The 27,870-nt window shown below is 30.9% G+C and overlaps 13 protein-coding genes across 13 annotated transcripts; 8 read left to right on the top strand and 5 right to left on the bottom strand.

Moving 5' to 3' along the window:
* Positions 1-1,033: 1,033 nt before the first annotated feature.
* On the top strand, positions 1,034-2,440 carry SCDLUD_004630 (uncharacterized protein; the record flags this gene model as incomplete). The annotated part of the gene is made up of 1 exon (XM_046076976.1): positions 1,034-2,440. One exon carries the CDS (start codon positions 1,034-1,036, stop codon positions 2,438-2,440), a length of 1,407 nt encoding a protein of 468 aa, XP_045933133.1.
* Positions 2,441-2,798: 358 nt separating this feature from the next.
* Positions 2,799-3,539, top strand: GPI11 (mannose-ethanolamine phosphotransferase GPI11; the record flags this gene model as incomplete). Its single annotated transcript, XM_046079395.1, has 1 exon — positions 2,799-3,539. The coding sequence occupies one exon, from the start codon at positions 2,799-2,801 to the stop codon at positions 3,537-3,539; it is 741 nt and encodes a 246-aa protein (XP_045933132.1).
* A 185-nt stretch (positions 3,540-3,724) lies between these two features.
* SCDLUD_004628 (uncharacterized protein) lies at positions 3,725-4,519 on the bottom strand (the record flags this gene model as incomplete). Its single annotated transcript, XM_046076771.1, has 1 exon — positions 3,725-4,519. The coding sequence occupies one exon, from the start codon at positions 4,517-4,519 to the stop codon at positions 3,725-3,727; it is 795 nt and encodes a 264-aa protein (XP_045933131.1).
* A 461-nt stretch (positions 4,520-4,980) lies between these two features.
* Positions 4,981-9,012, bottom strand: CFT1 (cleavage/polyadenylation factor CFT1; the record flags this gene model as incomplete). Its single annotated transcript, XM_046079396.1, has 1 exon — positions 4,981-9,012. One exon carries the CDS (start codon positions 9,010-9,012, stop codon positions 4,981-4,983), a length of 4,032 nt encoding a protein of 1,343 aa, XP_045933130.1.
* A 492-nt stretch (positions 9,013-9,504) lies between these two features.
* On the top strand, positions 9,505-10,761 carry PRO1 (glutamate 5-kinase; the record flags this gene model as incomplete). The annotated part of the gene is made up of 1 exon (XM_046079397.1): positions 9,505-10,761. The coding sequence occupies one exon, from the start codon at positions 9,505-9,507 to the stop codon at positions 10,759-10,761; it is 1,257 nt and encodes a 418-aa protein (XP_045933129.1).
* A 130-nt stretch (positions 10,762-10,891) lies between these two features.
* Positions 10,892-11,989, bottom strand: PIH1 (Pih1p; the record flags this gene model as incomplete). Its single annotated transcript, XM_046079398.1, has 1 exon — positions 10,892-11,989. The coding sequence occupies one exon, from the start codon at positions 11,987-11,989 to the stop codon at positions 10,892-10,894; it is 1,098 nt and encodes a 365-aa protein (XP_045933128.1).
* A 434-nt stretch (positions 11,990-12,423) lies between these two features.
* On the top strand, positions 12,424-14,070 carry PRP19 (E3 ubiquitin-protein ligase PRP19; the record flags this gene model as incomplete). Its single annotated transcript, XM_046079399.1, has 1 exon — positions 12,424-14,070. The coding sequence occupies one exon, from the start codon at positions 12,424-12,426 to the stop codon at positions 14,068-14,070; it is 1,647 nt and encodes a 548-aa protein (XP_045933127.1).
* Positions 14,071-16,259: 2,189 nt separating this feature from the next.
* Positions 16,260-16,940, top strand: SCDLUD_004623 (uncharacterized protein; the record flags this gene model as incomplete). The annotated part of the gene is made up of 1 exon (XM_046076772.1): positions 16,260-16,940. One exon carries the CDS (start codon positions 16,260-16,262, stop codon positions 16,938-16,940), a length of 681 nt encoding a protein of 226 aa, XP_045933126.1.
* Positions 16,941-17,607: 667 nt separating this feature from the next.
* Positions 17,608-19,266, top strand: SCDLUD_004622 (uncharacterized protein; the record flags this gene model as incomplete). Its single annotated transcript, XM_046079400.1, has 1 exon — positions 17,608-19,266. One exon carries the CDS (start codon positions 17,608-17,610, stop codon positions 19,264-19,266), a length of 1,659 nt encoding a protein of 552 aa, XP_045933125.1.
* A 765-nt stretch (positions 19,267-20,031) lies between these two features.
* On the top strand, positions 20,032-21,750 carry SCDLUD_004621 (MATE family efflux transporter; the record flags this gene model as incomplete). Its single annotated transcript, XM_046079401.1, has 1 exon — positions 20,032-21,750. One exon carries the CDS (start codon positions 20,032-20,034, stop codon positions 21,748-21,750), a length of 1,719 nt encoding a protein of 572 aa, XP_045933124.1.
* Positions 21,751-21,957: 207 nt separating this feature from the next.
* Positions 21,958-23,637, bottom strand: BFR2 (rRNA-processing protein BFR2; the record flags this gene model as incomplete). The annotated part of the gene is made up of 1 exon (XM_046079402.1): positions 21,958-23,637. The coding sequence occupies one exon, from the start codon at positions 23,635-23,637 to the stop codon at positions 21,958-21,960; it is 1,680 nt and encodes a 559-aa protein (XP_045933123.1).
* A 783-nt stretch (positions 23,638-24,420) lies between these two features.
* On the top strand, positions 24,421-25,044 carry ATP5 (F1F0 ATP synthase subunit 5; the record flags this gene model as incomplete). Its single annotated transcript, XM_046079403.1, has 1 exon — positions 24,421-25,044. The coding sequence occupies one exon, from the start codon at positions 24,421-24,423 to the stop codon at positions 25,042-25,044; it is 624 nt and encodes a 207-aa protein (XP_045933122.1).
* Positions 25,045-25,567: 523 nt separating this feature from the next.
* SUR2 (sphingosine hydroxylase) lies at positions 25,568-26,587 on the bottom strand (the record flags this gene model as incomplete). The annotated part of the gene is made up of 1 exon (XM_046079404.1): positions 25,568-26,587. One exon carries the CDS (start codon positions 26,585-26,587, stop codon positions 25,568-25,570), a length of 1,020 nt encoding a protein of 339 aa, XP_045933121.1.
* Positions 26,588-27,870: the final 1,283 nt, after the last annotated feature.

Below are 27,870 nucleotides of genomic sequence, written 5' to 3'. Positions count from 1 at the left end.
GACCTATGTCTCCTGTTATGTCGCAGAGAGGATATACTGAGAGGGGCAGGGTTAGTAAACAGATTTGATACTTTACTATTTATATCAAGGCAGATGTAATAGTTTGTTGCTTGATCTTTTATATATTTTTAACTAATAAAACTATATAACTCATCTATTTCATAATCAACTTTCTAAATAAATCACCTCTTTATATATGATTTATTTTCACCTTTTTCCTTATGTTTGTATTAACTTTTTCTAATGTTTCTTCGTTGTCCGCTGGGCATATTTTCCTTCTTGCGGCGATCTCCGTATGTTCGGTCTTCTCCGTATTCTCGGAAGTACTTGCATCTCGTATAAAACGTGACACACACAATTCTACTTCATAACAGTCTCCTTCTTACAATTTATACATATTCGTTATTTATTGATTTGCAGCCTGAAGCTATTTTTTACAATAATATTGATATATTTCCGTCGTTACATTAAAACCCTAAATAAAACAAGAAATCACTTGCTTAACCAGGTTTAGTATTATCAAGCATAATCTTGAGTTTTAGTTACGATGGTAATTATACTTTTATTAACCATATGTTCTCGACTTATAAACACAGCACGTGCACGCCAATGCATTATAAAAAAAAAAAAAAAACACTGATAAATTTTTCAAAGGGATTGTAAATGGTTAAAATTTGTATCAAAAACAAAATAGCAAAAAACATAATCCGGGTAACATCGCACATTCAAACCGTTATCACGGGTAGATAAACAGCCTTGGCAAATGGCTTACCATTGCAAAGCTTGCTGATAATAAAAAGAAAAAAATAAAGAAAAAAAAATAAAGGAAAAAAAAAAAAAAAAAATATTTTGTAATAATCAGACAAACAAATTACGAAGTTTTATTCATTATTGAAGGTACTTCATCTTACTTCTGTTATTCTCCCTTTTTTTTTTTTTTTTTTACTCTATTAAAAAGGCAACTAGCAAATTAAGGTTTTATTACGCTATAATATAGTATAGCCCTCTTCCCCTCCCCCAAATAAATTAATAAATGGCTATTTTCAATAATTTGTATCATGAATTTGGTTTGCATACGGTATTGAACGCATCTCGAAATGTTCATCTAATAATACTACTAAAGTCCCTAAGACTTTTTTCATTCAGTTCAGTGGCGTTAATTAACGCCATCTTTCTAAAATCAATAGGTTACGATGAATCAATGATCGGTTTATTGTTTACTGTAACCCTAGTTGGTGATTTGACCACTACATTTATAATATCCATGTTTGCAGACAAAATTCTAGGTCGAAGATTGACATTATTTGTGTCTTCAATAATTATGTCGTTTACCGGATTGTATTGGACGTTTTGTACTAATAAAAATAATTATAAAGCTTTATTAATAGTAAGTTTTTTAGGCACCATCACTCCCACTGGGAAGGAAGTTGGGTGTTATCTTTCTGTGGAAGCTAGTGGAATTGCACAATTAGTCACTTCTCATAATGAAAGATCTGATATTTATTCCTGGTACTCTGTTTTTTCCAGTCTAGCCTCTGCATTAGGTTTTGTAACTACCGGTTATTTAATCAAATTGCTAACAAATGTTTATGATTATGCTAAAATTGATGCATATAGATTTATTTATTTAATGTATAGCGCGATTGGTTGCTTAATGGCAATTTCATGTTTGTTTCTAACTGATGCAGTAGAAATTGAACGTGTTGTCGTCGAAGATATCACCGACGCAGAAGCTATGTTATTGGACGAAAACACTCCTATATTACATCCTGAAAATGTACTTACTACTAATATTAACGGTGAGCAAAATAATATCCTGCCGGAAAATCAATCATTTTTACAAAAACTATTACCGCAGTTACCCTTCCACGTTCTGATGCTAGTGATAAATTTATCATTACTTTTTGGATTGGACTCATTAGCTAGTTCACTAGCAGGGAAATCTTGGATTTCATTTTTTTTTAACAACAAATTTGCTGTTCCAAGTCAAAAATTAGGAAACATTTTTTTTGGTGCTAATTTAGCAAGCTCTGTAACCGGATTAATGACCACGTCACTAGTTAAAAGGATAGGTCCAATTAAAACGATGGTTTTCACACATTTGCCAAGTAGTATCTTATTGATATTATTGCCACTACCTTCTTCATGGACATTAACGGTGATTTTATTCGTTGCTAGAGCGCTGACTCAAAACATGGACAATACACCTAAGAAAGTGTTTTTGGCTACTATTATTAAACCCAGTGAACGTACTTTAGTTTTAAGTTGGATCCAGTTGGTTAAGACTATAGCAGGCACCATTGGTCCTTCCATAACAGGTGTTTTGTCTTTACACAAAAGTCAATGGATTGCGTTTGTCATTGCTGGTTCATTGAAGGTCCTTTATGATATAGCTATATTTGTGGTATTTTTGAAACATAATGAAAAGAGAATATATTAAGCTTTACATTGACATTTTTTTTTTGTATTTGGACATAGCGCCGTTCATACCAATACCGAGTGCTATTGATTTATTCGGTATCCGAAATTCCGTTCTTGTTGCCGAGACTTTTAAAAAAAAAAAAAAAAACGAAAAAAAACGAAAAAACGTGAAAGTGAAAAATACAATTTCATTTTTTTTTTTTTCCTGTTTTTTGTTTTTTATTTTGTTTTTTATATAACTTTTCATTTATCAAATTTAAATCCACTATAATTCAATTAATTGAATTGTCTTTTACGTAAAATAATCAAATGTAATAATAATAATAATAAAGTTGTATATAAATTATTACGGCTGTTATTAAACAAAGCAATAACAAATGTCTTCAGTACAAAACACAAACAGTTCCAATATCTCCGCGACTAATGCCAGCAATGCTAAAAAACGTAAAGTTAAAAAATCTGTAACATTTTCAGATTATGACACAGTTATCACACCAGTAACCAATGGATCCCATAATGGACGTAATAAATCAACTTCATCTTCAATAGAGAAAAGACCAGACGGTTCACATTATCCAGTTGTAGTGCGTAAATCGATATCAACTGTCCCGTTCCATTTAATACCGCTAGTATACTACTATATGAAAACATATGATATATATACACTATTCTATTTAACAATTCCAACTCAGGTTTTTTATTTACTTTTCCAATTCAGGAAAAATACTATTTTTGCTGGTAAAAAAATATTAAAACCAAATTGGGCTTTAGTCATTGTCTCGTTGGTTTTTGCTGTTCCATTGCTAAGTTGTGTCGCCACTATTATATTTATTTTGGCTGGTGCTCCTTTATTATCCCTGTCATATTTAAAACAAACATTTTTACTAAGTTTACATTGTTGTTTGTTAAGCTATCCAGCTATATATTCCGTTTTTAATTGTGATTTTAAAGTCGGTATATTTAAGAAATATTTTGTTGCAATTGCATTTGGATGTTGGTTAAGTTGTTTTGTAATTCCTTTGGACTGGGATAGAGAATGGCAAAACTGGCCCATTCCCTTGGTGATTGGTGGGTATTTAGGTGCTTTTGTGGGTTACGCTGTAGGTGCATATATATAAAATAATAATAATAATATATATATATATATATATATATATATATATTTTTTTTTTTTCCAATACAAGTATTTTTGTTGTATATATTATGTGATAAAATAAGTTAAAGAATACTCTGACTGTAATTTATTCATTTAAAAAAAAAAAAAAAAAAAAAACTAATTTCAATATATATTAATGAGTGTTAATCACCCTTGGACAATTATTCTACCTGGACCTTTAATTTTATAAAATGGAATATTTTCAATGCTAGATGCTAATTTTGGGTTTTTGTTCATCAATTCACGGATTAAATTAGGTTCAGGCCTTAAATTCTCAGTGGTAAATTTTAATCCAGTATTATTTTCAAATGCAATTAATTTCGATGGATTAACTAAGACTTCACTTGATGCTGATAACTCCAAAATTTTAAAATTGTTACCTAATAGAAAAAAAACACCAAACCCATAAATGACACTTGGTTTATTTCGAATCTGTAGTGATTCATAAGTTCCTTTTGGGTAATTAATATTAATCATATCACTATAACCATACACGTTTTCAGCAGCATTTAAAACACTCCATGTTTTATCATTTTCTAATTTTATTGATATAATATTGGTACTTGAAGGTGTACTTAGAATAACATTTGCACTGTTTCCTCCAGTCTGTAACTTATAAAAGGTACGATTAACTCCAGGAATTTTATTTTCTTTTGTCATTTTTTCAAATATTATCAAATCATTTGCTTCAAAACTTGGCTGTTTTTTATTTCCACTTTCACCAGTAATTGCAGTAATATTGCCCAATTTTGTATAAAATCTACATGAAGCTGGTAATTTAATAATAGCTGACGAACGCTCTGATAAATAATCGATTATTGGTAACTCTACAAATGGACCAGCATGTGTTCCTTTACAAGTGGAGATAACTTGATTAGCGGTTAACTTACCATTGTTGTTGGAGCAATATAACCGTTTGCTAATTCTTATAAGAGATTTCATCTTGCTTATATATATATATTGATAGATAGAAAGACAGAAAGATACATATATATATATTTTTATTTAACTTCCTTCTATTATTTAAAAATTAAAATATTTACCAAGTGATAAATAAAGAAAGTCTTAAACTAATAAAATCGCTAGCTATTATTACTATTATTATTATTATTATTATTATTATCATTGTTATCATTATTATTATTTTGGTAATATAAAAGAAATCATTTCAAAAAAAAAAAAAAAAAAAAAAAAAAAATATGTCAAATAATCTGTGCCGAAATTTTCGGATAAGATAAAATACAAAAAGTTATTTTAATTTTTGTTTTTCAGGAAAAGATAAATATGGCCATTTAATTGGTTGAAAATTCAAAAAAATATTACAAATTAATGACAGTGTTATTTAAAATAATAATAAAATGTTCCTATTAATTTACATAAAAATAAGGGCATTTACTTTATTTTCAATTCATTATACGTGTAGAAAATTCAACTTCTAAAATATCTCTCCATACTTCAACACTTGCACTCCTACCTAGCCTAATAGAAATTTTGTCTCTTGAATCAATAGATTGATTAGTAAAATTTCTCTTTATTAAATCCAAATCAATAAATGGCCTTTTATCATTAACTTGATTACTATAAAACCTTTCAAATTTGTGATTCAATCCACCAAACTGTACCATTTTGTCAATAATTTGTTGCTGAATTACATACAGTCTTCGGTAAGATGATTCTTGCAAAGGCACCACATTATAGATTGACCCATCAGTGCATCCACAAAGTGTCATGTATTCCTGTTCGTCTCCAAACGTGTTACCCTTAGGTATGGTACGCATACAAGTAGTAGTAGTCCCAATACTGAATTTTGACAAATAAACCAATTTGGTTCCCGAAAACGAGCTTGGGTCATCTGGTCCATATTTAAAGCAATGCAAATTTCCATCTTTGGTGGAACATATCGTAAAAAAATCGCCCGTGTTCGGTAAAATGTCACATGTTATCGGATTCAAATTTTTAATGTATGATCTGCCCAAAGGAATAAATCTATATGGTTCAGATTCAAAAGCATATAGTTGAATCCCATTTTGAACATCAGATAACAAAACATAATTACCAAATGATTTTGCATCAACAACTGTGGATTGGGAATCCAAGAAAGCAACCGGTTCCATTAACATTTTCTTAGTAATTAAATTCTTGGAAACATTCCTCACAAACATCTTAGAACTTTGGTTTAATAATATCCTACCATCAACTTCACAACTGGAATTTATGACACCGCGAACTTCCTCATCTGAGTACAATAATTGTAGTTTGTTGTCAACGAAATCATAAACTTGTAAGTACCCTAGACCCATAATATCCTCGTCCCGCAAAAAACTTTGGAGAACAACAATGTACTCTTTTGTCGTGAAAGACGATGAAATCTTAATATACATGGTTTCCAATGAAGTAATCATGTGATCACAATCCTTAGTGTCCAAAATGTTCATACTAATAGGATCTACCACTAAAAGACCACCAGTGTATGTTTTAGAAAGCAAATTCTTCCCTGGTGCAGTGATTAACGTTTCACCAATTGCATTTTTCGGTATATAATCAACCTCTGTAAAATATGAAACTATAATTTTGCCCAAACTATCAAAATAAGTTATATTATTAAAGTTATGGTGTGAAGCAAAAGTATTCACTTTTACTGGTAATTTATAGCCATAATAAACGCCAAGCAAATCTAATTTTAGGATACGTGCACATCTAACATCATCAACACACATAATAGTATTCGATTTCCAACTTGTTAAAGACATTAAGGGAATGTTCGCAAACTGATAGATTTTGGGAGAAGCATTGTGTTCTTTAATTATAATATACGGTCTCAATCCAGATACAAAAATAACCGAATACCCAGTGTAGTTGGGAATGTAATATAAAACACGTTCAATACCGTTCATGCCTTCTGGGTAAACATTGGCAGGTCCACCAGTAAGCGACGATTGGGTGCATTTATAAAATTTGGAAGGTGTTTTCAAATCTTTCCTGTACTGATAAATTTCACCACCAAAGGTCAAAATGGTTAGATACACATCGTTATTATAGATATTGTTGTTGCCCAATTTATTTACCATGACCTGTTTAATGAAGGGATCTGGCACTATTTCCTCTGGGAATTGATAAGTGCTAATAAATAATTTTGAACTTAAGGTATCAACACCACACAATTGATATATTTTACCATTATGATTCTTTGAGAAAAAAATTATTTGATTATCAGCGGTAACAAAGGTAAATAGCAATTGATCTTCCTCACTTTCTGCAGCAATAAACTCATTACACATGTTTGTCTTTAGTATTTCACCTGTTGTTAAAATTAATTCATTCAATTGTTCCGGTAGCTGAATAGTATTTAATTTATCGTTTTCAAATTCATAAATCTCAATTTCACCCTTGACGTTGGTTGTTAAAATGTATAAATCCTCCACAGAAACGTGAACAACCTCAGCTTCAAAAAACAATGTGAATAGTCTTTTGAAATTGTCATCAAAAATAAAAATACCCTTATTTGTTAGCTGTACTATTCTGGATTCAATACATGCCATGTCCAAAGTTATAGAGTACTTTTTAAAGTCGACTGCTCTAAAAGGGGCATAGTTCTTTTCAATAAGAAAAATATCGCTTTTAATTTTATTTGAATCCGTTGTAATTAGATATTTATCTTTAACGTTCCAAATTCTTGTAACATCTGTAAACTTGAAGGCTTTCTCCACAATTGGCTGGACGCTTGGTTGGATTTCAATAATACTACCGTTAGAGCCACCAACAGCTAATATAGACTGTTCGTTTTTGTTTGGATTGACTAATCCCTTTAGCTTACGTTGTAGAGAAGTTGTCTTGCCAAACGTCAACGAAGATATCGGCCCCAAATTAGGTAAAATGTTGTCATAAAAATTAATAATAAAGCTAGTTGTATTGTCCCTGTTGTTACCATACAAATCTTCTTCTTCATCAAATAGCATATTATTAGCTTTTTCATATTCATCTTCATCTTCAGACAATAAATCACCATAATCTTCATCATCATCAACAGCAGTGTTTTTAATGGTTGCATCATTGTCTCCGTTGTTTCCACCATTTGAACTGGCCTCTTCTTCCCGTTGTTGTTGTTGTTGTTGTTGTTGTTGTCTTGAAGTGATTTCTATCATAGAACAGCTGCCATTTTGATATGAAAAAAATAAATAATCTTCGCACTTAGTGATAGACAGAATATTCTCTTTATAAATGTTTTCATTCTTAATTAATTTCTGTACTGTAGCATTAATTAATAATCTACCTTCAAATTTCAAAATAAATGAAAAAGAGTTAAAAACCAACACAGTATCATTCAACCAGCACCAGGCCGTAGGGTACTGTAATTCTAGTTTTAAGTAGGAGTAATCTATATACCTTTTGCAACTTTTCAAATTTTTCTCTGAATATTCATTAAACCTTATACATACTTGCAAAGTGAAGTTTTCATCTATGTACAAAATATGATTGACTCCCAGTAAAAAAGACCCCTTTTTATATGGTATAATTGTATGAATATCATTGGGTAAAGAGGTTAATTCTCCAATAACAGTGGTTGATGATGGCGATGTTAATGTGGCATTCATAGAAGAGAGTAGGGAAGATACTTTGCCATTGTTTACGCCGTCTTCAGTATTGTTGTTACCACTACTACTATTGCTATCATTAGTCGATAGGCAAATAAATTTCATAGTATTTTGCTTAGGAGCACCTGCCCATGAAAAATATTTTGGAACATATAATATATAAATTAAACTCTTAAGTTTGGAAAATTGGAGATCAACTATATTTTGTAAATCTGGTAAAATACTAGTGGTTTTAAAAAATAAACTTCTTGGAGCAAATTTTCGTCTTTTCAAAGACCTGGAGTTTCCAATATCATCATCATACATTATTTCATCCTCTTCTACTTCGTTGTTCTCATCAGCAGAGTTTACTTTTATCTCTACGACATCACTAAAGATATCCAACTTGGCCAAGCAATCAGACTTGAATAATATCAAAGATTGGTTTGATGAATTAAATCTTAATCTAGAAGTATTAATATCTATGGAATTGGTGGCAAATTTCTCCACATAATAATGCAAGCTTTTAGTGATCAATGTTTGTTCATATATATCATATTCTACAATTGAAATTTTATCATTAGTAACCAAAATTATTTTGTCTAGCTTGCTGTTACTACTGTTTTCCATGTTCCGATCTGTTAATATTTTACAAATTTGTGTAATCTTAGGCGTCACTAATGGAAATTCATTTGTAAATGTTAAGATTGGAGATTTAGCATCACTTTCTGAATGGTTGATCTTATAAAACTTTAATACATTAGTTTGTACTGTGCACAATTCTTTATAATCCAAAGAGGTGAAATGACCATATATTGAATGATTTACTACACTCGGTTCAAGTATGTAGTTGATTGAATTCATTAATATTATGTGTTATTATAAATACTAGTTGGCGTTTTTTTTTTTTATTTCTACACTTTAATATTCTTGTCATTTTTATGTTGTTATATAAAGGTTTTTTTTTTTTTTTCAATTGATGAATTCTAACGTTAAAAAAAAAAAAAATTTTTTTTGTTTTTGTTTTCTTGAGATTATTATTAAATTGTGTTCCGAAAAGGGCTGTTCGCTAATTTACGGACATTCGGGATTAAAAAAAAAAAAAAAAAAAAAAACTAAAAAAGATTTTTAAATGCGGATTCCAAAAATTAAAATATTTTCCATGAAATTTTGTAGCCTGAAAAAACTTTTCATGCTCTCATAAAATTTATTGGAAGATGAGCTTTCATATACTGTAAGTTGGTACAACTGAGTTTATATTTTTCTAATATTCTGTTTTCCTGCTAAACAGAAGGAAGAAAAAGAAAAAAAAAAAAATATATAATCCATACAAAGTATTCAGAAGAAGAAGAAAAAATGACCAATAAACAAATACCACACAAACAATTAACAATTGTTATCAAATTGGGCTCATCTTCATTAGTCGATGAAGTTACCAAGGAACCAAAATTATCCATCATGTCCAAAGTTGTGGAAACAGTAGTAAAATTAAGACGTGATTTCAACCACAGAGTTATTATAGTTTCATCTGGCGGAATTGCTGTTGGTTTAAAAACAATGAATTTAAGCTCGCGTCCAAAACAGTTGCAAAAAGTTCAGGCAATTGCTGCCATAGGACAAAGTAAATTGATCGGTCGTTGGGATTCCTTATTTCAACAATTTGATCAAACTATTGCACAAATATTATTAACCAGAAATGATATTGCTGATTGGTCACAGTACAAAAACGCACAAAATACAATGGAGCAATTGCTACATATGGATGTTGTTCCAATTATCAATGAAAATGATACATTAAGTGTCAGCGAAATTAAGTTTGGAGATAATGATACTTTATCAGCCATTACCGCCGGTATGTGTGGTGCAGACTATTTATTCCTATTAACTGATGTTGACTGTTTATACAACGATAATCCACGAATTAATCAAGACGCTAAACCAGTCTTTTTGGTTAAAGATATGAATGAAATCAACGGAGTGGATGTTTCTAGTGGAAGTGGTAGCGATGTTGGTACTGGTGGTATGTCTACTAAATTAATTGCCGCCGATCTAGCTACATGTGCTGGTGTACACACCATCATCACTAAGAGTGAAGATCCAACAAACATCTACAAAATTGTCCGTTATGTTCAAAAAATAGATAATTTTCGTGATAAAAATATAGAATCACAGGAAATCACAAAGATTGAAAAAGGTGAAGTTCCACTGCATACCCTCTTTTTGGCTCAAGATAACCAACATCAAGTTAAATCCAGAACATTTTGGATTCTACACGGTTTAATTACCAATGGTGCTTTAATTATCGATCAAGGTGCTTACAATGCTTTAACAAGGAAGAATAAAGCTGGATTACTACCAGCTGGGGTTTTATCAGTAGAAGGTACTTTTCATGAATCCGAATGTGTTTTATTAAAACTAGGTACTAGAAACCCAAAGGGCGAGTTGGATAACACTAAACCGATTAAAATTGTTGGTAGAGCAAGAGTTAATTATACAAGCCAGGAACTGAATAAAATTAAAGGTTTGCAATCAAGTGATATAGAAAAAGCTTTGGGCTACGTGGATACTGAGTATGTGGCACACAGAGAAAACTTAGCATTCCCTCCACACTAAGTGATTTCTACAGTTTGGTGTTAATAGTCATGATTTTGTCTATTTGTTTTCCCCTCCTCTTACATATATGTGTATATAATTCACGATAGAAAATATCTAAAATGCGTTTATATACGGTGTTCTTGGTAATTCATATGAATATGTATAATGTTTGTGATTTTTTTAAAAAAAAAACTTTAAAATTATCGACATAATCAGATGAGCTTTTGTATAATGATGGTAATGGAATATCCAAGGATTTTTCCTTGTATCGATGCGTGTTTGTGTTTTTAACAGTCACAGTATTTGTATAATCAGCATAATTCACAGTAAAATCCAATGAGGTAACGTTTTGCATATTTGTGGTAATTTCAATTTTCAATTTATATGGAGCTGTAGGCTTGGATGGCTTGCCCATTTTGACAGAATATCTAAAAAGGCTGATTTCTTGTGATTTTTGTTTCTGTTGTTTTTCTTTTACAAGAAAGTTTTTTTTTAACATTAAATCTTTTTCTGTACTGTCAAGTTCTTGGATCAAGGGGGGGTTATTGGAAGCTGAAATATCATTTTTCATATCACTTTTGTCAACACTAGCATTTTTATGAGGGTGTTGATTGGGTAATAATAACTCAGGTAATACATCATCTCCATTATCTACATTTCCCCCTTCATATTGTCTTTTCAATTCTAAAAATTCAACAGTGCTATCCTTAGCAGTAGCTAAAGTTTTGTTGTCTTTATCAGTATTGTTGCCGTCGTTCTTACTAGATTTATCTATATTTACAATATCTTCTTCTAACAATTCGATTTCTCTTACTATGTCCCCCTTATACTTCAATTTAGGGAACTTCAAATCGTCCCTATCAATTTCCAAGCTAGATCTTAATTCACAACTTTCTATGCACCACTCTATTAATATGTCTTTTAATTGATCGTTTGCTGCACACCATTTTTCACATTCACTATTTATACAACAATCCCAAACTAAACACGGGTGTCCCTTTTTATCAGTACTTTCCACATATGATGTTGTAATTATAGGTATTTCCCATTGGTTATTTATGATTAACGGGTAGACAATACTGGGATCAAATTTGATATCAGGGGGAAATGGATATTTGTCATGATGAACAATATTGATGAAGATCTTTTGGTCGTTAGAAATTAGTTTGGATTTTACAACCAAATATTTAGAAGGGGTAAATTTTATAGACTTGATTTCATCCGATTTCTCTAAATGGAAGGACATTCGCTTTTTGTTTGTTGTATAAGAGAAGGGAGGGGAGGAAGACTTGTTTAATTATATTAGTACGGTTGTAAAATTGATTTATCAAGTACTTATAAAAATTTACGTTTTATTCATGTTGAAGTTTGTAATAAACAGAAAAGAAAAAAAATATTGAATTCTTTTTTTGTTCAGGACACATACAACCCCTGATATATCCGAAGTCCGAAAAGCCAACGGTAAAAACAATACAAAAAAAGAAAAAAAAAAAACTTTTTTTTTCCTTTTTCTTTGGTAGGTGAACGCGGAAATTAAAAAAGAATATAAAAAGCTTATTATTCTTTGTTACTTTCAAGATATCATTCTGTCTACATTCTTCAAGTATATGCATGCATCAAGTTTCTAAGTCTCAAAGTAGATAAAACAAAGGATTTGAAGGAGAGGGAAAAATAAAATAAATGTTTTGTGCCATTAGTGGGAAACTGCCTAAAGATCCAGTTTTATCACCAAGCAGTCAATGTATTTTTGAAAAAAGTTTGATAGAAGAATATGTGAAGCTACATCATAAAGATCCAATAACGAATAAGTCATTGAGTGTTAAACAACTAATTGAAATCAAGTTACCACCACAATCGTTAAGTCCAATTACAAAAACTACTACTGATAATAATAATAATAATAATAATGGCAGTTTACTATTAAGTGATCCTAATTTAACAGGTATTCCAGGGTTATTAGAAAGTCTAAGAACAGAATGGGATGCTGTAATGTTAGAGAATTTTACCTTAAGGCATCAACTAAATGAGTTGAAAAATAAATTATCACAAACTTTATATAAATATGATGCAAGTGTTAAAGTGGCTGCGAATGCCTTGAAAGAAAAAGATGCTTTAAAAAAAGAAATTGAGAAATTGACTCAAGGTGGTGGAATTCATTACGAATTGATCGAAAAGTCAATTGCTCATGTTAAAACTTTAAAGGATTTAAAATTTAAGTATGTAAATGATTTGCATAAGCATGAAAAAACTTCCTTCGAATTAACTGGTAATCTTCATTATGGAAATCTCGAAAATACATCTTCATTAAGATGTAATTATACATTGTTGGATGGTTTATCTTTGGATAGGGGGTTCAGTTTACTTTTTGATAATAAAAGCTTAAAATTCTCTATAATTACTAATGCTACACCAATCAATGGAAAACCTATTACATTCGACTATCCGTTTGACCATTCCTCTGAATTAAATGACTCAGATAAAAATCCCTCCAATAGCATACTATTGTATAGTAATGTTTTCACGTATAATAATGGCGCCCTGGTTGTGTTTCTTGATAGAAAAATGAAGCTATATTGGTCTGTTTATCATGAAGAAAATAATAGTCCTACTTTATCCGAATGGACCTCTATTGATACAGGATCGATATTCAGCGATGCAGTTGGTTTGCAAATATTTTATTTACAGTACATATTTAAGGATTATTTCTACATAATAGTTCAAAAAAGTAATAATCAAGAGGATGTTGTGGTTTTACAAAAAATAAGTGGTGGCAGCGAAGGTTACTTGCCATTAACCACTTTAGACAGTAATGTTGAATATTGCGACTTACATAAAGATGGTTGTTTGTTGGCTGTAAAAACAAATCAGCAGATAGTATCCATAGTTGATTTGAGTGAAAATTCTCAAAAAGTTACTATAAGTTTAAATATGCCTCATATAAATAATCATTGGGGCACTGTTTCCTTCAAGTTTTCGTATAATGGTTACTGGTTATTTGTGTTTTATTTGATGGGCTTTGTTATTTACGATCTAAGAAAAGATCCTTTACAAGTGGAGTATGAATATATAAATGAAAGTTTGCTGATGGGAAAATATTGTATGGATCCTACTGGTAGAAATGTTTTCTATGTAGATGATTCTGTAAATGAATTAGTTTGGGTTGCTTTTAATAAGAAATTAAAAAAATGGGATGTATTATATAAAGAGTCACTGGGAGATGTATCGGGGGAAAGCATTCAGGGGTTATGCTACACTTTCATAGAGAATAAACCGGTTTTAATGATTACGAGGAATGATGGGAACATTTCACTTTATAGTTTCAAATAGCTGATATATATGCGTCCGTATACAATTTTAAAAGAAAATATAATAACATTTTTTAATTTTTTTTTTTTAATTTTTAATTTTTGATTTTTTTTTTTTTTTTTTTTTTTTTTTTTTTCAGTATTTAAATTGATTTATAAGATTTGCATAAGATGTATAAAAACTGTTGATGCTCAAACACCAGAAAATAAAATGACGCGCCAGTATTTTCATTTAAATAAAAATAATCAAACGACTCTGATTTCCATATATTTTTAAACTTTGTGAAACATATCCTATGTATTGACTAGTGATAATAATTAAAAGCTTATGGTTATAATAAGGGGAACTTTTTCTTGTATCAGAGAGAACTTTATATTTGCTAGCAGCCACAAAAATAAAATAATAAAATAAACAAAAAAAAAAAAAAAAAAAAAAAAACATCTAATATGAAAAGTGCTGGGTTAATCTAAAGTTCTAGGCTTTTGATCTATGTGTAAACTCCTAAAAAAATCAAAATACAAAAAGTCTTTTTTTTTTTTTTTTTTTTCCCTTCTTTCTTCACTCGTTTCATGCATATATATAGGATACCTTTTGTATACCAAGTAATAAGAATGTTTTTTTTTTTTTTTTACATCTTTATTTAATATACCTTGCATCATCTCACTTTTGATACAACTTTTCAGCTAAAAATAATAATAATAATATCTACAAAACAATATCGCTATTTCTTAGCCAAATAACCCTAAATCAAAATATTCTACCTTTTTTAAAACACATTCGCTTATAACCCGCCAACCATGTCTTTCGCTGAACCTAAGGATTATGAAAACTCTATCGATTTCGAATTTGTAACAGATAATGCTCCTTTTGATCTTACAACTTTCATTAATTCTGACATATTTCTAAACGCTGATATGAGTTTTGATACTGAATCTAAGGACAATTTCAACTCTAAGTGTTATGTAAATGATAGTGCTGAAACCAGCAGTAATCAATCTCTTGATAACAATCCCCAAAACACCTTGCCAACTTCTTTCGAAACAGAGACCTATTATGAATCACCTATTGCGGTTGAACAAAATAGCACCGTTTACACAAACATTTATAATTCTCTAAGTGAGTTTTTAATTCAAAAAAGTGATCCTACTAACACTAATGAAAGTCAGCCAACCGTTGGTTTTGGGCCCACCCCCAATGATATATGCCAAAACTTTTATAACGTTAATTTCAACGATATTTTAGACCCTAGTAATGGTCCTTTACATATTACAAATCCCACTAATCTTTTACCTCTTTCCAATATCGATCATTTTGATATTGATGCTCCGTATCTCATTTCTTCCACTCCTGAACCACGCCCGTTTTCCAGTTCCACTGTCGATAATAATTTTTCCTTCGATACTTTCCAGCAGTCTGTTAATAAAAACAATAATTTTGACTTAACTCTGTCAGCCAGGAACACAAATAATCATAATTTGTGCAAAAATACACGCACGACTACAAACAAAGTGGACAAACTTCGTAAAGGTGCCGTTGGAAATAAAGGTGATTGTTTGGAAAAAACAAGCTACATTCACTCGCCAGCTTTATTTGAATTTGAATGTAAAAAAAAATATGTCCCCTTTAATTTTTTAGTACAACATGCCGAAAACGATATTGTTAACAACCAGGAAGCCTATCACACAACACTCGTATTATCCATGCAAGCTACTGATTTGCCAACGATCAACGCAGAATATACACAAGAGGAATCTTTGTTTATGGAATTAGTTTTGTGGATAACTTCTATTATCAACACCTCGGTTTTCTTCAAGGGAAACAGCTTAAAAAAATTGAGTAAAAAGGAAAGTAAAAAAATCAAGCTGGAATTGGATAACATCAAAATTAAATGCGACCCTAAATATATCATGTATTTTAATATCAAGGATGAGCTTCAAATGGTTAGAAAAAATATGGTGGAGTGTAGCAATCCGTTGGGTTTGCAACTTGCAGAAATAGAGCATTCAACAAAAAGATGTGGTGTGCTACCATTGTATGGCCAACGAATCATTACAAGAGGTCTATACGAAGAACTTTGTCTAGTCCGAAATATGGCAGTTTTGTCTAGCACACATGCTTTATTTTATTATATCTTTGGTTTGCTACTACCCTTCAACTCAAAAACAAGTGAAAATAAATATGACAAGTTGAAATCGGAGGATTTGGTAAACATGATGGGTAAAACCAGAAACCACTTGGATAGGACTTTTAAAAACTTATACGGTGTCACCCACCTTGAATACAGTAAAGCTTGTGAACAAATTTTAAACCAACACCCGACATTACTTGCCAAACTTAGAAAAGCCATTGCCATTAGCGCAATGGGGAATCTTTTTAAATCCGCTGAAAACGTTGCCAGCTTTGTTCAGAACTGCTGTGCTAAATTTATAGATAGGGCCAAACACTCCGAGGAGCATCAATGTCTCAACGTATACAACATATACTGTTTTGATTTAAATACAAACGGTGCCAAGGAAAAGATGGTTAGTTCTATTAACAACGGAAAGGACAAGACGCAGCACAATTGTACCGTCGACCACTATAAATGTGACACCCTAAAAAGTATAATTGCTGAAATTGAGCTTAGAGATAACATTGGTACATGTGACTATGACCCAAAACTATCCACTGAGTATTACAACAAGTTTCAAAAAAATATTTTTTCAATCATTGAAAAAAACTGGGACTACAAAGACCATACAACTAAAGCCTTGAGGTTAAAAATATTACAAAGACGTCTTGATTTTATAACACAACATATCAGTATCCCAAATAGAATTGTTACCAAGCTACTGGAACTAAATGGAATGGAGTCTCAAAAAGATATGTTTTCATTAGCTAACGAACAATAACTTGGTATGCTCTTGCGTTTTTATTCTATTATATATATTTTGTTTTTATTCTTACTTTTAAAGTTATATATAAATATGTTATTTTATTTTCCTGTTGATTATTGATTGTAGATAATTGCTACATACAATAACATTTATTTTATACATTGGAACATAATTTAAAGTGTGACATTTAAACAATTTACCCGAACTCAAAAGAAAAAGAAATTCATCCATATAATTTAAGCGCATTTCATCGATTTGTTTTTTCTTTTTTCTTTTTTCTTTTATAATTTTTTAAAAACAATCGAAAAATTCTTATCTTTTCAATGATAAGGAATAAATAAGGAAAAAATACATATGATAACTGAACTATAGCTTAAAATTATGAATATTCTTCAATAAGAGATCTTTCTACCGACAAAAAAGAAAAATTAAACAAAAAAAAAAAAAATAATTAGTTAGAGTAATTGATACGGTCAGTAAACAATAACAAGAAGCAGCATATATCAATAAGCGACTTCATAACATACACATTTATTAACTTTTAATTTATATATATATATATATATACATACATATTACAATATTCATCTTTAAAAGATATCCATTTTTTTTAGTTCAGAATTAAAAGTAAAAACTCGAAAATCTCACAAATACAAGTTCACAAAGAAAAACGACAAAAAAAATGTCTAATGTTTCTTCTACAGTACCAAGTAAGAAGGCATTGCCTTCTTCCAAATCATCAACTCAGAAGACAAGGGCTTCTTATGCATCACTACTGTTGCCGTCATCAAATAATTCTCCTTCTAATAATACTTCTAATTATGGATCAATAGATCAAGTTTTCAACTCAACTGATATTAGAGCGGCAAGATCTTCCTTTGCATCAACACACTCCACAATTAAGAAGTTAAGAATTGATTTTTCATCTAAACGAACCACTTTACTTGAAGAATTGAAGTTTATTGTTTGGAATTCCATTCCTATTACATTGACGTTTTTCATGCAATATTCTCTAACTGTATCATGTCTATTTATTGTTGGTAACTTATGTATTGATCCCGAAACTGGATCCAGTGCAGAATATCTATCCAGTGCCTCGTTAGCCGTAATGACCTATAATATCACAGGTGCTGCTGTTATTGAAGGTATGGCCACCTCCTTAGATACCTTTTGTTCCCAAGCATATGGTGCGGGCAAATATAAAAAAGTTGGTTTGTACGTTCAAAGATGTACCCTGATGATCATGTGTATTTTAACACCAATTGTCATTTCTTGGTGGTTTAGTGCATCCTGGTTGAAGCTGGTTATTCCAGAAGTTGACTTATTGTATAATACCCAGAGGTTTTTGAGAGTACTTATCATTGGCTTACCTGGTGTTACCATGTTTGAAACCGGAAAAAGATTTGCACAGAGTCAGGGATATTACAATATTACTACCTTTGCATTATTTTTTGCCTTTCCAATTAACTTAATACTGATTTTCATTTTCACCAAAAAGTTTGGTTTTATCGGCGCACCATATGCTATTGCTGTCTCTCAGTGGCTAATGTTTTTATCTTTGGCTTTATATTGTATATATATTCAACCAATCACCTTAAAGTGCTGGCCATCTATCTGGGGCATGAGATACGAAAGACTTGGCAACAACAATGATGCTCAAACCTGGTTTTCTCCCGTCACATCAATGATGTCTACTGTGTTGTCGCCGTCTACTTTATTCGGTCGCACTGTTTCTAATGAAGAAGAAGACAATGTTATACTTAATGAAGCTAATGATTCTAATGTTAATTTCCAAAAGCATCCTATTTTCCAGCATTGGTTGCCCATGTGGAACTTATCTTTCCCCGGTTTAGTTATGATTGAAAGTGAATATTTATCTTTTGAAGTCTTGACTATAATGTCTTCATATTTTGGAGTTGAAGCCATTGCAGCACAAACTATCATTGCAACCCTCGGCACTTTAATCTTCCAAATTCCATTTGCAGTTGGGTGTGTTTTAAGTACTCGAGTAGCACAGTACATTGGGTCTCATTATCATTACTATAAAAACAATTTAAATGATGAACAAGCAGTTTCAAATTCCAACAATGTCATTGAATCAAGATTGGCTGAGCTGAATTCAAAAACTTGCATTTACGCGTCTTATCTTGTTGGCTTGCTTCTAGGGTTCTGTAATTTTCTATGTTTGTACGTCTTTGCAGAGTTTTTTGCGGGTTTGTTTACCAAGGATGAATCGGTTATAAAATTAAGCGCACAATCCTTACCTATTGTGGCAGCCAACCAACTTCCAGACACTTTCAATGTATTTAGTGCTAGTATTCTAAGGGGACAAGGTAGGTAAAATGTTGGGGGTATTTTAAATGTTATTGCTTATTATATTATAGGGTTGCCATTAAGTTATTTTTTTGCTTTCAAGATGGGCTTGGAATTAAACGGTTTATGGTTAGGTTGTTCGTGCGGGATTTTATTTTTGGGTATTACTGAAACGATCTATGTGATAAAAACTAATTGGGAAAGAGTATTGGATGCATTTATTCAAAGATTGGAAGCTGAAGAGATGGAAAATGAGGAAGTTCCTTAATGGGGGGGGGGGGGGGGGGTAATTATTTGTTTGTCGTTGTCGTTGTCGTTGTCGAAAGGCTAACAACAATTTTTTACAGCTTTAAATATACAATGTTAGTCACACGTGCAGTTGATTTGATTTATTTTTTTTTTATTTTTTCCGTAAAGAAAAAAATAAAATAAAAACGAGCGATTTTGGAAATCAACTGAATCTCGAAAGCCTTGTAATTCTTATATTTTGCAAATATCCGGCGGCGTTAAGAATTGTGCATGTTTTCTAAGTACAAACGAATAGATTAAATAAACCTGAATTTACGAAAGATAAAAAATAAAATAAAAAAAATAAAAAAAACAGATTTAGATATCAACTGTTCAGACATATATAAATATATAAAGACGGTATGCATAAAGTCCCTGATATATTACACTTTTCCTTTATCCTTTTTTTCTTGTTTTTCCCTTTTTGATCTTCTATTACTACTAAATATTTCACTGAACATTCAGTCTATCTACAAAAGTATAGTATTCGAAATTAAAAGAATAAATGAGTTCCTCACTAGTGCCAACCTATGGTTCAATTAATAATGAAAACATCCAGCAGGACGTCGAATCTAGGACATTGACTGTTGTTTCTTCTAATAAGTCATTATCCAGATATTTAAAGAAAACTAGCATTCGCAAAGAAATCAAATTCGTAATACTTAATGCTGTCCCGATTGTACTCACATTTTTGATGCAATACTCTCTAACAGTATCATGTTTATTCGTTATTGGTAACCTATGTATTGATCCCGAAACTGGATCCAGTGCAGAATATCTATCAAGTGCCTCGTTAGCCGTCATGACCTATAATATCACTGGGCTTGCTGCTATTGAGGGAATGGCTACTTCTCTCGATACCTTTTGTCCGCAAGCGTATGGTGCAAGCAAATATAAAAAGGTTGGTTTGTACACCCAAAGATGTACCCTGATGATCATGTGTATTTTAACACCAATTGTCATTTCTTGGTGGTTCAGTGCATCCTGGTTGAAGTTCGTTATCCCTGAAGCCGATGGACTATTGGTAAACGTTCAAACTTATCTAAGACTTTTAAGTTTTGGTTTGCCAGCGATTATTATGTTTGAAACCGGAAAAAGGTTTGCACAAAGTCAAGGATACTATAAAATCACGACTTTTTCCTTATCTTTTATCTTCCCAATTAATATTTTATTGATATACATTTTTACCAAAAAGTTTGGTTTTATCGGTGCGCCATGTGCCATTGTCATTTCTGACTGGCTGATGTTTTTATCATTAACGCTATATTGTATCTACGTTAAGCCAGATACTTTAAAATGTTGGCCATCAATCTTAAAATATAAAGAAGAAGAAAAAGAAGAAGAAGAAAGTCTCAGAGTTGACAACGAGAGCAATGATATTTTTGGAACACCTTCGCAGTCCCTATTATTTACTGTGGACAGAAACTGTACAAACAACAAAAAAAAAAGACATCCTATTTTCCAGCATTGGTTGCCTATGTGGAACTTATCTTTCCCCGGTTTAGTTATGATTGAAAGTGAATATCTATCTTTTGAATTATTGACTATAATGTCCACTTATTTTGGAGTTGAAGCTATTGCAGCACAAACTATCATCGCAACCATTGGTACTTTGATTTATCAAATCCCATTTGCATTTGGATGTGTTATAAGTACAAGAATAGCGCATTATATTGGTTCATACTACCATATCCATTGTAAAAATAGTGATTACCCCGTTGATCAAAGTATAGCAGAAGAAAGCGTAGTAGAACCTAAGTTGGCCGAATATAATGCTAAAACCACCATTAAAGCCACATATATACTTGCATTTGGTCTAGGCTTTGTGACCTTTGTTTTGTTATTTGTTTCAACTGAAAAATTAGCCAGATTGTTTACCAAAGATGAGACGGTAATTAAATTAAGTTCTCATACGCTACCTGTAATTGCTGTAAACCAAATACCGTACAGTTTTAATATTTTTAGTTCTAGTATAATGAGAGGACAGGGTAGGCAAAGCATTTGTAGTAAATTAAATATTGTCGGCTACTATGCTATTGGGTTGCCGTTGAGCTATATATTCGCATACAAAATGAATTTATATTTAAGTGGCTTGTGGTTGGGTTGCACTTGTAGTGTGTTGTTTTTGGGTAGCACTCAAATTTACTATGTTATTAAAACTAATTGGAAATCAGTTTTTGGTGCCTTTATTAAAAGAATGGAGGTTGAAGATGTGGAAATATAACCGATATACACATCATTACTTTCTTTTTAGTACAACAATTAGCACTAAAAAAAAAACTAACTATATTGAATAAATGAGAAAAGGGAAAGGAAAGGAAGGGAAATAAAATACTTAATAATATACATATGCAGCCTCTATATATATGTATATATATATATATATATAATTTATTTAATTATTTAATACGTTTACATTTTCATAGGTTAATTAACCAAAAATTTGGATATCGTCGTTTTTGATAGCCATTTTATCTTTTACTTCTTGTTCTTGTTCCATTTTGCTTTCGGCATCTTCTTCTTCACTATCACTATTTTCGTTAAAATTAATACGCTGGCCTAATAAACCAGCAAAAAACTCATCAATTTGTTCATCGTTCCATTTAACAGTACTGGATAATGGAGCATCATAATGGGCGATTGGTTCTTGGATTGAATAGTTTAATTTACGGCCTTTGGAGGCTTTGGTATCTATATTTTTATTCTTGCTTTTAGGCACAACAACCAGGTTGTTACCAGAATAGGTTCCAGTGGAGGTTAATGCACTATCATTAGTATTGGTGATTTTCTTATCAATTAGATCATTTAATAAAACACGATAAAAGTCTTCGTCATCAAAGATGTAAGGATTTTCACCGATGTCTAGTCCGGCATTGGAACTATTTTTAAGTCTTGGGTTATAATTCTTGGGAATATCAGGATTGTCGTCATCTTCATAAATGTTATCAGTGTTAATATTGGTTTCCATTCTATTCAAACGATTATTCTTTAGGTCTTCTTGATAACCTAATGGGATTACACCTCTTCTATTCAAATAAGTACGTTTTAATAATCTTTCCCTATCAGCCAATTGGGTTTCTACTTGAACATCGGTGCTTTGGTTAATAATTTTTAAATTAGAATTAGTACCAGATAAATGACCTTGAGTCTGTTGAATCTTGTTTGACCATTTATTTAATACAACTTTTCTATATTTAGTTAACTCATTGTCTAAATCCGCACTTTCTTGAAGTAGTTGAGTAAACGAACGTTTGGTATTATTTAAGTCTGAGTTTTCTTTTTTGTTTGGGTTTATCTTATCGTGTATATGCGAATTAGTTCTGATATTAATTATTTGAGTCAGGCAATTATGTAAAAGATCCATTGTCTCATTTAACAATGTATTAGTTTTTGGAGTTTCTTTTGAATAAGTTTCCCAGCTTTGTTTAGTTAGAGGTAATTTGTTGCTTGAGCTAATAGATTTTTGTAACTTCATTCGACAATCTAGAATTTTATCAAAATATTGATTCTGGTAAACAATGGAGGCACCTTTTAATGCATCTTTTCGAGTTGATTGAGATAAATTGTTGATCGCTTGTTTTGTTTCTTGCTTGAATAATTTAGCTAACCTTTCTCTTTTCAATTCTTCTTCTTCATCATCATCATCTTCTTCTTCTTCTTCTTCTTCATCCTTTTCTTCTTCTTCATCCTTTTCTTCTTCTTCATCCTCTTCTTCTTCATCCTCTTCTTCTTCATCATCATCATCTTCTTCTTCTTCTTCATCCTCTTCTTCTTCATCCTCTTCTTCTTCATCATCTTCTTCTTCATCTTCATCCTCTTCTTCTTCTTCTTCAAATAACTCTTTTCTTGATCCTTTAGTACCGATATATTTACTATCCTTTGTTTCTAAACCTCCTAAAGGATTTAATTTTCTCCTCAATTTAGACTCACCCATACCAAGGTAGTGCTCTTTGGCTAATTCTTCATCATTTTGATCTTCCTCATCGTGACTGACATCATTATCTTGATGAGCAGTATTTTTAAAATCAATATCTTCGATATCAAAATCAGGAACTTTTGGTTTGTTAGCTACGTCGGCAATTTGTTCTGCAAGTGACTTCTTCTTAGCCATGTTTGTGGTATATCTACTTTCGACTTTTGTTGATATGGTTCGAATTAAAAGATTATTTATTATTTGCCGGTGGTAATTTATATAGATAGGAAATGTATGAAAAGGGAAAAAAAAAAAACAGAAAAGCAAAAAAAAAGAAAAGCAAAAAAAAAAAAAGAAAAAAAAAAAAAAAAAAGAAAAAAAAGAAACGACTAGCAGTTATTGGTTTAGAACTCTAACCGGGTAACATTACATATTTATTTATTTATTTTACGTGTTTTACTCCAAAACAAAACACCCATACATCCAGCATCGAATTACCTCGGTCTTTTATGTCCGGACAAGCTGGTTTTCTCACTGTGTACGATGCAGTTGATGTTTGATAGTCATGTGATGCACACCCAATAATATTTGCCAGCTAGATATTTCATGAGCTGTGCGCGCGGATGTTACTGTAATTTGTTTTTTCTGCTTTTTTTTGTTTTTTCTCTGCTTTTCTTTCTTACTGCTTCGACTCTTCGTTTATTTTTCAGAAAATGAGCGAAAATAAATAAAATTATCCTTTTTACCTTTATTTCCATTCTATTCTTATATTTAATTTTTTTTTTTTGTATTCCATTCATTCAGCTGAATTAGCTGTAGTTTTGTCTCGTTTTTTCCTCTGCTTTCTATTTTCCTTTTTCCCTACTTCCTTTGCTTTCTATTTGACCTGATCATAATCATATCTATCGTTTGGAAAACCGTATTCGCTAGAAAGATACACGTTTCCATATCTATCTACATATCGACAATCTTTAAAACAAAATGTTTACCAGAACCTTTATTCGCAGATTAGCCACCACTGCCTCCAGGGAAGGTGTTATTAAACCACCTGTTCAATTATTTGGTTTGGAAGGTACCTATGCTACTGCTTTATACAGTGCTGCTTATAAAACCACCAACATCGACAGTGCCTTTAGCTCTTTGAAGTCTTTGACTTCTGCCATCAAGCAAGATTCCAAACTAAAAGGCATCCTTGAAAACCCAACTTTAAATGCTGAAGACAGACAAGTTGTTTCTTCTACCTTGAGCACATTGGCTGAGGACAAAGCTGTTGACAACCTATTGACTGTTTTGGGTGAAAACAACAGATTGAGTTTATTGCCAAAGATATCCGAGGAATTCGGTAAATTGCACTCTGCATACCATGGTGTTATCGAAGCCACTGTTGTATCTGCTGTGCCATTGGAAAGTAAAATTTTGAAAAGATTACAAAAGTCTATTTCTGGTAGCAGTTTAGTTGGTGAAGGCAAGACTTTACAATTGAAGAACGTTGTTAAGCCAGAAATCCAAGGTGGTTTAGTTGTTGAAGTTGGTGACAAGACTGTTGATGTCAGTGTTGCCTCTAAGATTACTAAGTTGAACCAAATCTTAAATGAAACTATTTAAGAAACAAGTATGAAGTTAAAACAAATATGAATAATGGTAATGGTAATGATAATATATATAAGCGTTATTTTTTTTACGACTAGTATCATTAAAAGTATTATTGAAGTATTCGTTAAGCTATATTTTTTTTTTTTTTTTTTTTTTTTTTAAAAAAGAAAAAAACAAAAAAACGAAAAAATAAATACTACCTTTTTCTCCTCGTTTATATATAAATCTCTATATATTCTAATGAATAGTATTATCCTTAGGAATTTTTCTTCTGGTCTGCCCTTGTTGGAATTTACTGTAAAACTTTAGATATATATATCAAAAAACCTTTTTTTAAAAAAAAATAAACATATATAATAAGTCATAACAAAACGAAAATACTTAATCTTGTGTTAAGTATCATATATAAAACGTTGTGGAAAGAAAAGAAAAGAAAAAAAAAAAAAAAAAAAAAAAAAACAAATAAATAAATAAATAAATTTAACTAAGAGGAAAAAGCATCAATCTTTTTCGCTCAACCCAACTGGTCAGACCTCTAAATAGCCTTCTTTTTCATGTCTTCAATTCTACTTAATCTTTCTTGTTCTCTTTTAGCCAAGAACTCCTTGTACTTGTCAATAGTAACTCTTCTTTGTTGTAATCTATATTCAACATATCCTTTATATTCAGTCTTTGTCAATTTATCCCAGAAAATGAAAAATGGTTGAGCAAAATTGGACTTGATACCCCATGGTTGATGATGAATATCATGGTAAACAGCATTGTTAGGGAACAACCATTGGAATGGATCGTATGGCAAAGCATACCCACAGTGATCATCCACAGTCTTAAGAGTGGCAAAGGTAAACAAAATAATTTGTTCTCTTGGAGATAATTTAGTAACAATCATAGCAATACCAGTACCTAAAGTGTCCAATAAAAATCCTTCTACAGGATTGTTATACAAAGCGCCATAAGCATATGGGACATATAATCTGTGGTGACGAGAGTGGAATAATTTATATAAAGTTTTGCTTGTGTGCATTAGTCTATGCAACCAATATTGCCAAGTATCAATGAGCAGGAAACCAACAAAAATCTTCAAAAATGAAAAGGCGTAATATGTATAACCATAGTAAATCACCTTGTTAATAAGCTCACTATTGCACAATTCCTTTGGAACAAACATGGTCTTAAATCTCCACATGTTATAATTTTCCATACCTGTCTTTGGCAATTCTTCGTAATGGTACAAAATCAAACCGAAGACAGTTTGGATAGTATGTTGCCATAAAACTTCCAGAAAAACTTCCAAACGACCAACTTTATTTCTTTTAGCAACTTCTTCGCTTGGGTGAATTCTATACTGTTCGTATAGTTTGTTCATATCTATAATGTGGAAGTATAATGAGTAGGCCCAGTATGCAACTACTGGTGCCACCAAAGAAATAATGGCGTCATCGTATTTCTCAAACAATCTTGGTCTTAAAGTAGTGTTTGATAATGGTGGGGTTGACCTGTTTAAAAAGGACAAGTCTGGCTTGGAGTAAGTAGGATGCACTATCGTATTGTTCATTGTTCTATGAAGCTTCTGAGTTTTGGATGGTATGGATGTATATTTGATTTTCGGAAATAACTTTTAAATAAATAAAATGCGATAAGTGGAAGAGTAAAACTGGACTAAATTAAACGAAAATAAAATGATATATATATTTTATCGTTTCTTAAAAAGCAGAGATATTTTAGCTCCTTATATACAATTTTTTTTATTTTAATTTTAATTTTTTATTTTATTTTGTTTTGCACCTTTTGTTTTTTAGTAGAGAGAGAGAAAAGATGTGCATGGTATTTTACAATGCCATAAAAGAGAAAAAAAAAAGAAAGAAATAAATAAACAAAAATGAAAATGAGAATTAAAAGTTTGAATTTTTTTTTTTTTTTTTTTTTTTGATTGAAACAAAAAAACATCTAAAAATAAGCAGAAATTTATATTCCACGGTATTTTTTGGTGTTGCGCTCGTTTATAAAAATAAAAAAAATAAAATAGTGATTATTAAATGTCTTTTTTTTCTCATTAATAAAACAATCAATACAACTCTGAGACATCTCAGTCTTAAACCATTTAAAGTTAAGTTAAGTTTCCCTTTCTTGCTACTCATTCATGTCATATCAGCCAGATACAATTTTTCTATGCAGTCTCAAAAATAATTCTTAGAATCATACTGTTTGTTATTACAAATTTGCTTGGAATTCCACTTTAATTCTGTTAAATGTAAACATTATCATCTTTAAAGCTAATATTATCTCTAACTACTTAAAAGAATAAAAAAGAGGTTTAAGTAAATCTGCATATTTCTTTCTTTATTATGTTCTTCCCTGCATTAAATTGTACACATCTTAACCATCATCTCGTACATAGAAATCTTTAACTAAAATAAAAATAAAAATAAAAATAAAACAATACTTTCATGTACAATTTATAAAAGAGTATAATAATAAAAAGAACTTTAACATTATTGAATGATCTTTTTTTTTTATAATAATAGTACTGCCAGTGTTATTTATACGACAGGAATAATATTATTAATAAGTCTTTCCTCCATTACTTTCTGCTAATGCAAAAGAGAAAAAATAAAAATAAAAACTACAATATATCAAACAAGAGTTGATTGATAAAAATGAAAGTGAAAACAGGTCCACAGATATTACAAAAAGGTTTTTTATTTTTATTTTTATTTTTATAAAACAACTATACTCTTATGAACTGAAAGCATAATAAAGTTATTAGACATGTATTAATAAAAAAAAAAAAAAAACTTATACGAGCAGAATACTCTTATCAGATTGTCAATTTCAGTG

This window comes from Saccharomycodes ludwigii, chromosome VI, assembly GCF_020623625.1.
Source record: "Saccharomycodes ludwigii strain NBRC 1722 chromosome VI, whole genome shotgun sequence".
Classification (NCBI taxonomy): Eukaryota; Fungi; Ascomycota; class Saccharomycetes; order Saccharomycodales; family Saccharomycodaceae; genus Saccharomycodes; species Saccharomycodes ludwigii.
Note: the sequence above shows the minus strand (reverse complement) of the source record. Positions and strands in the feature narration are given on the sequence as shown.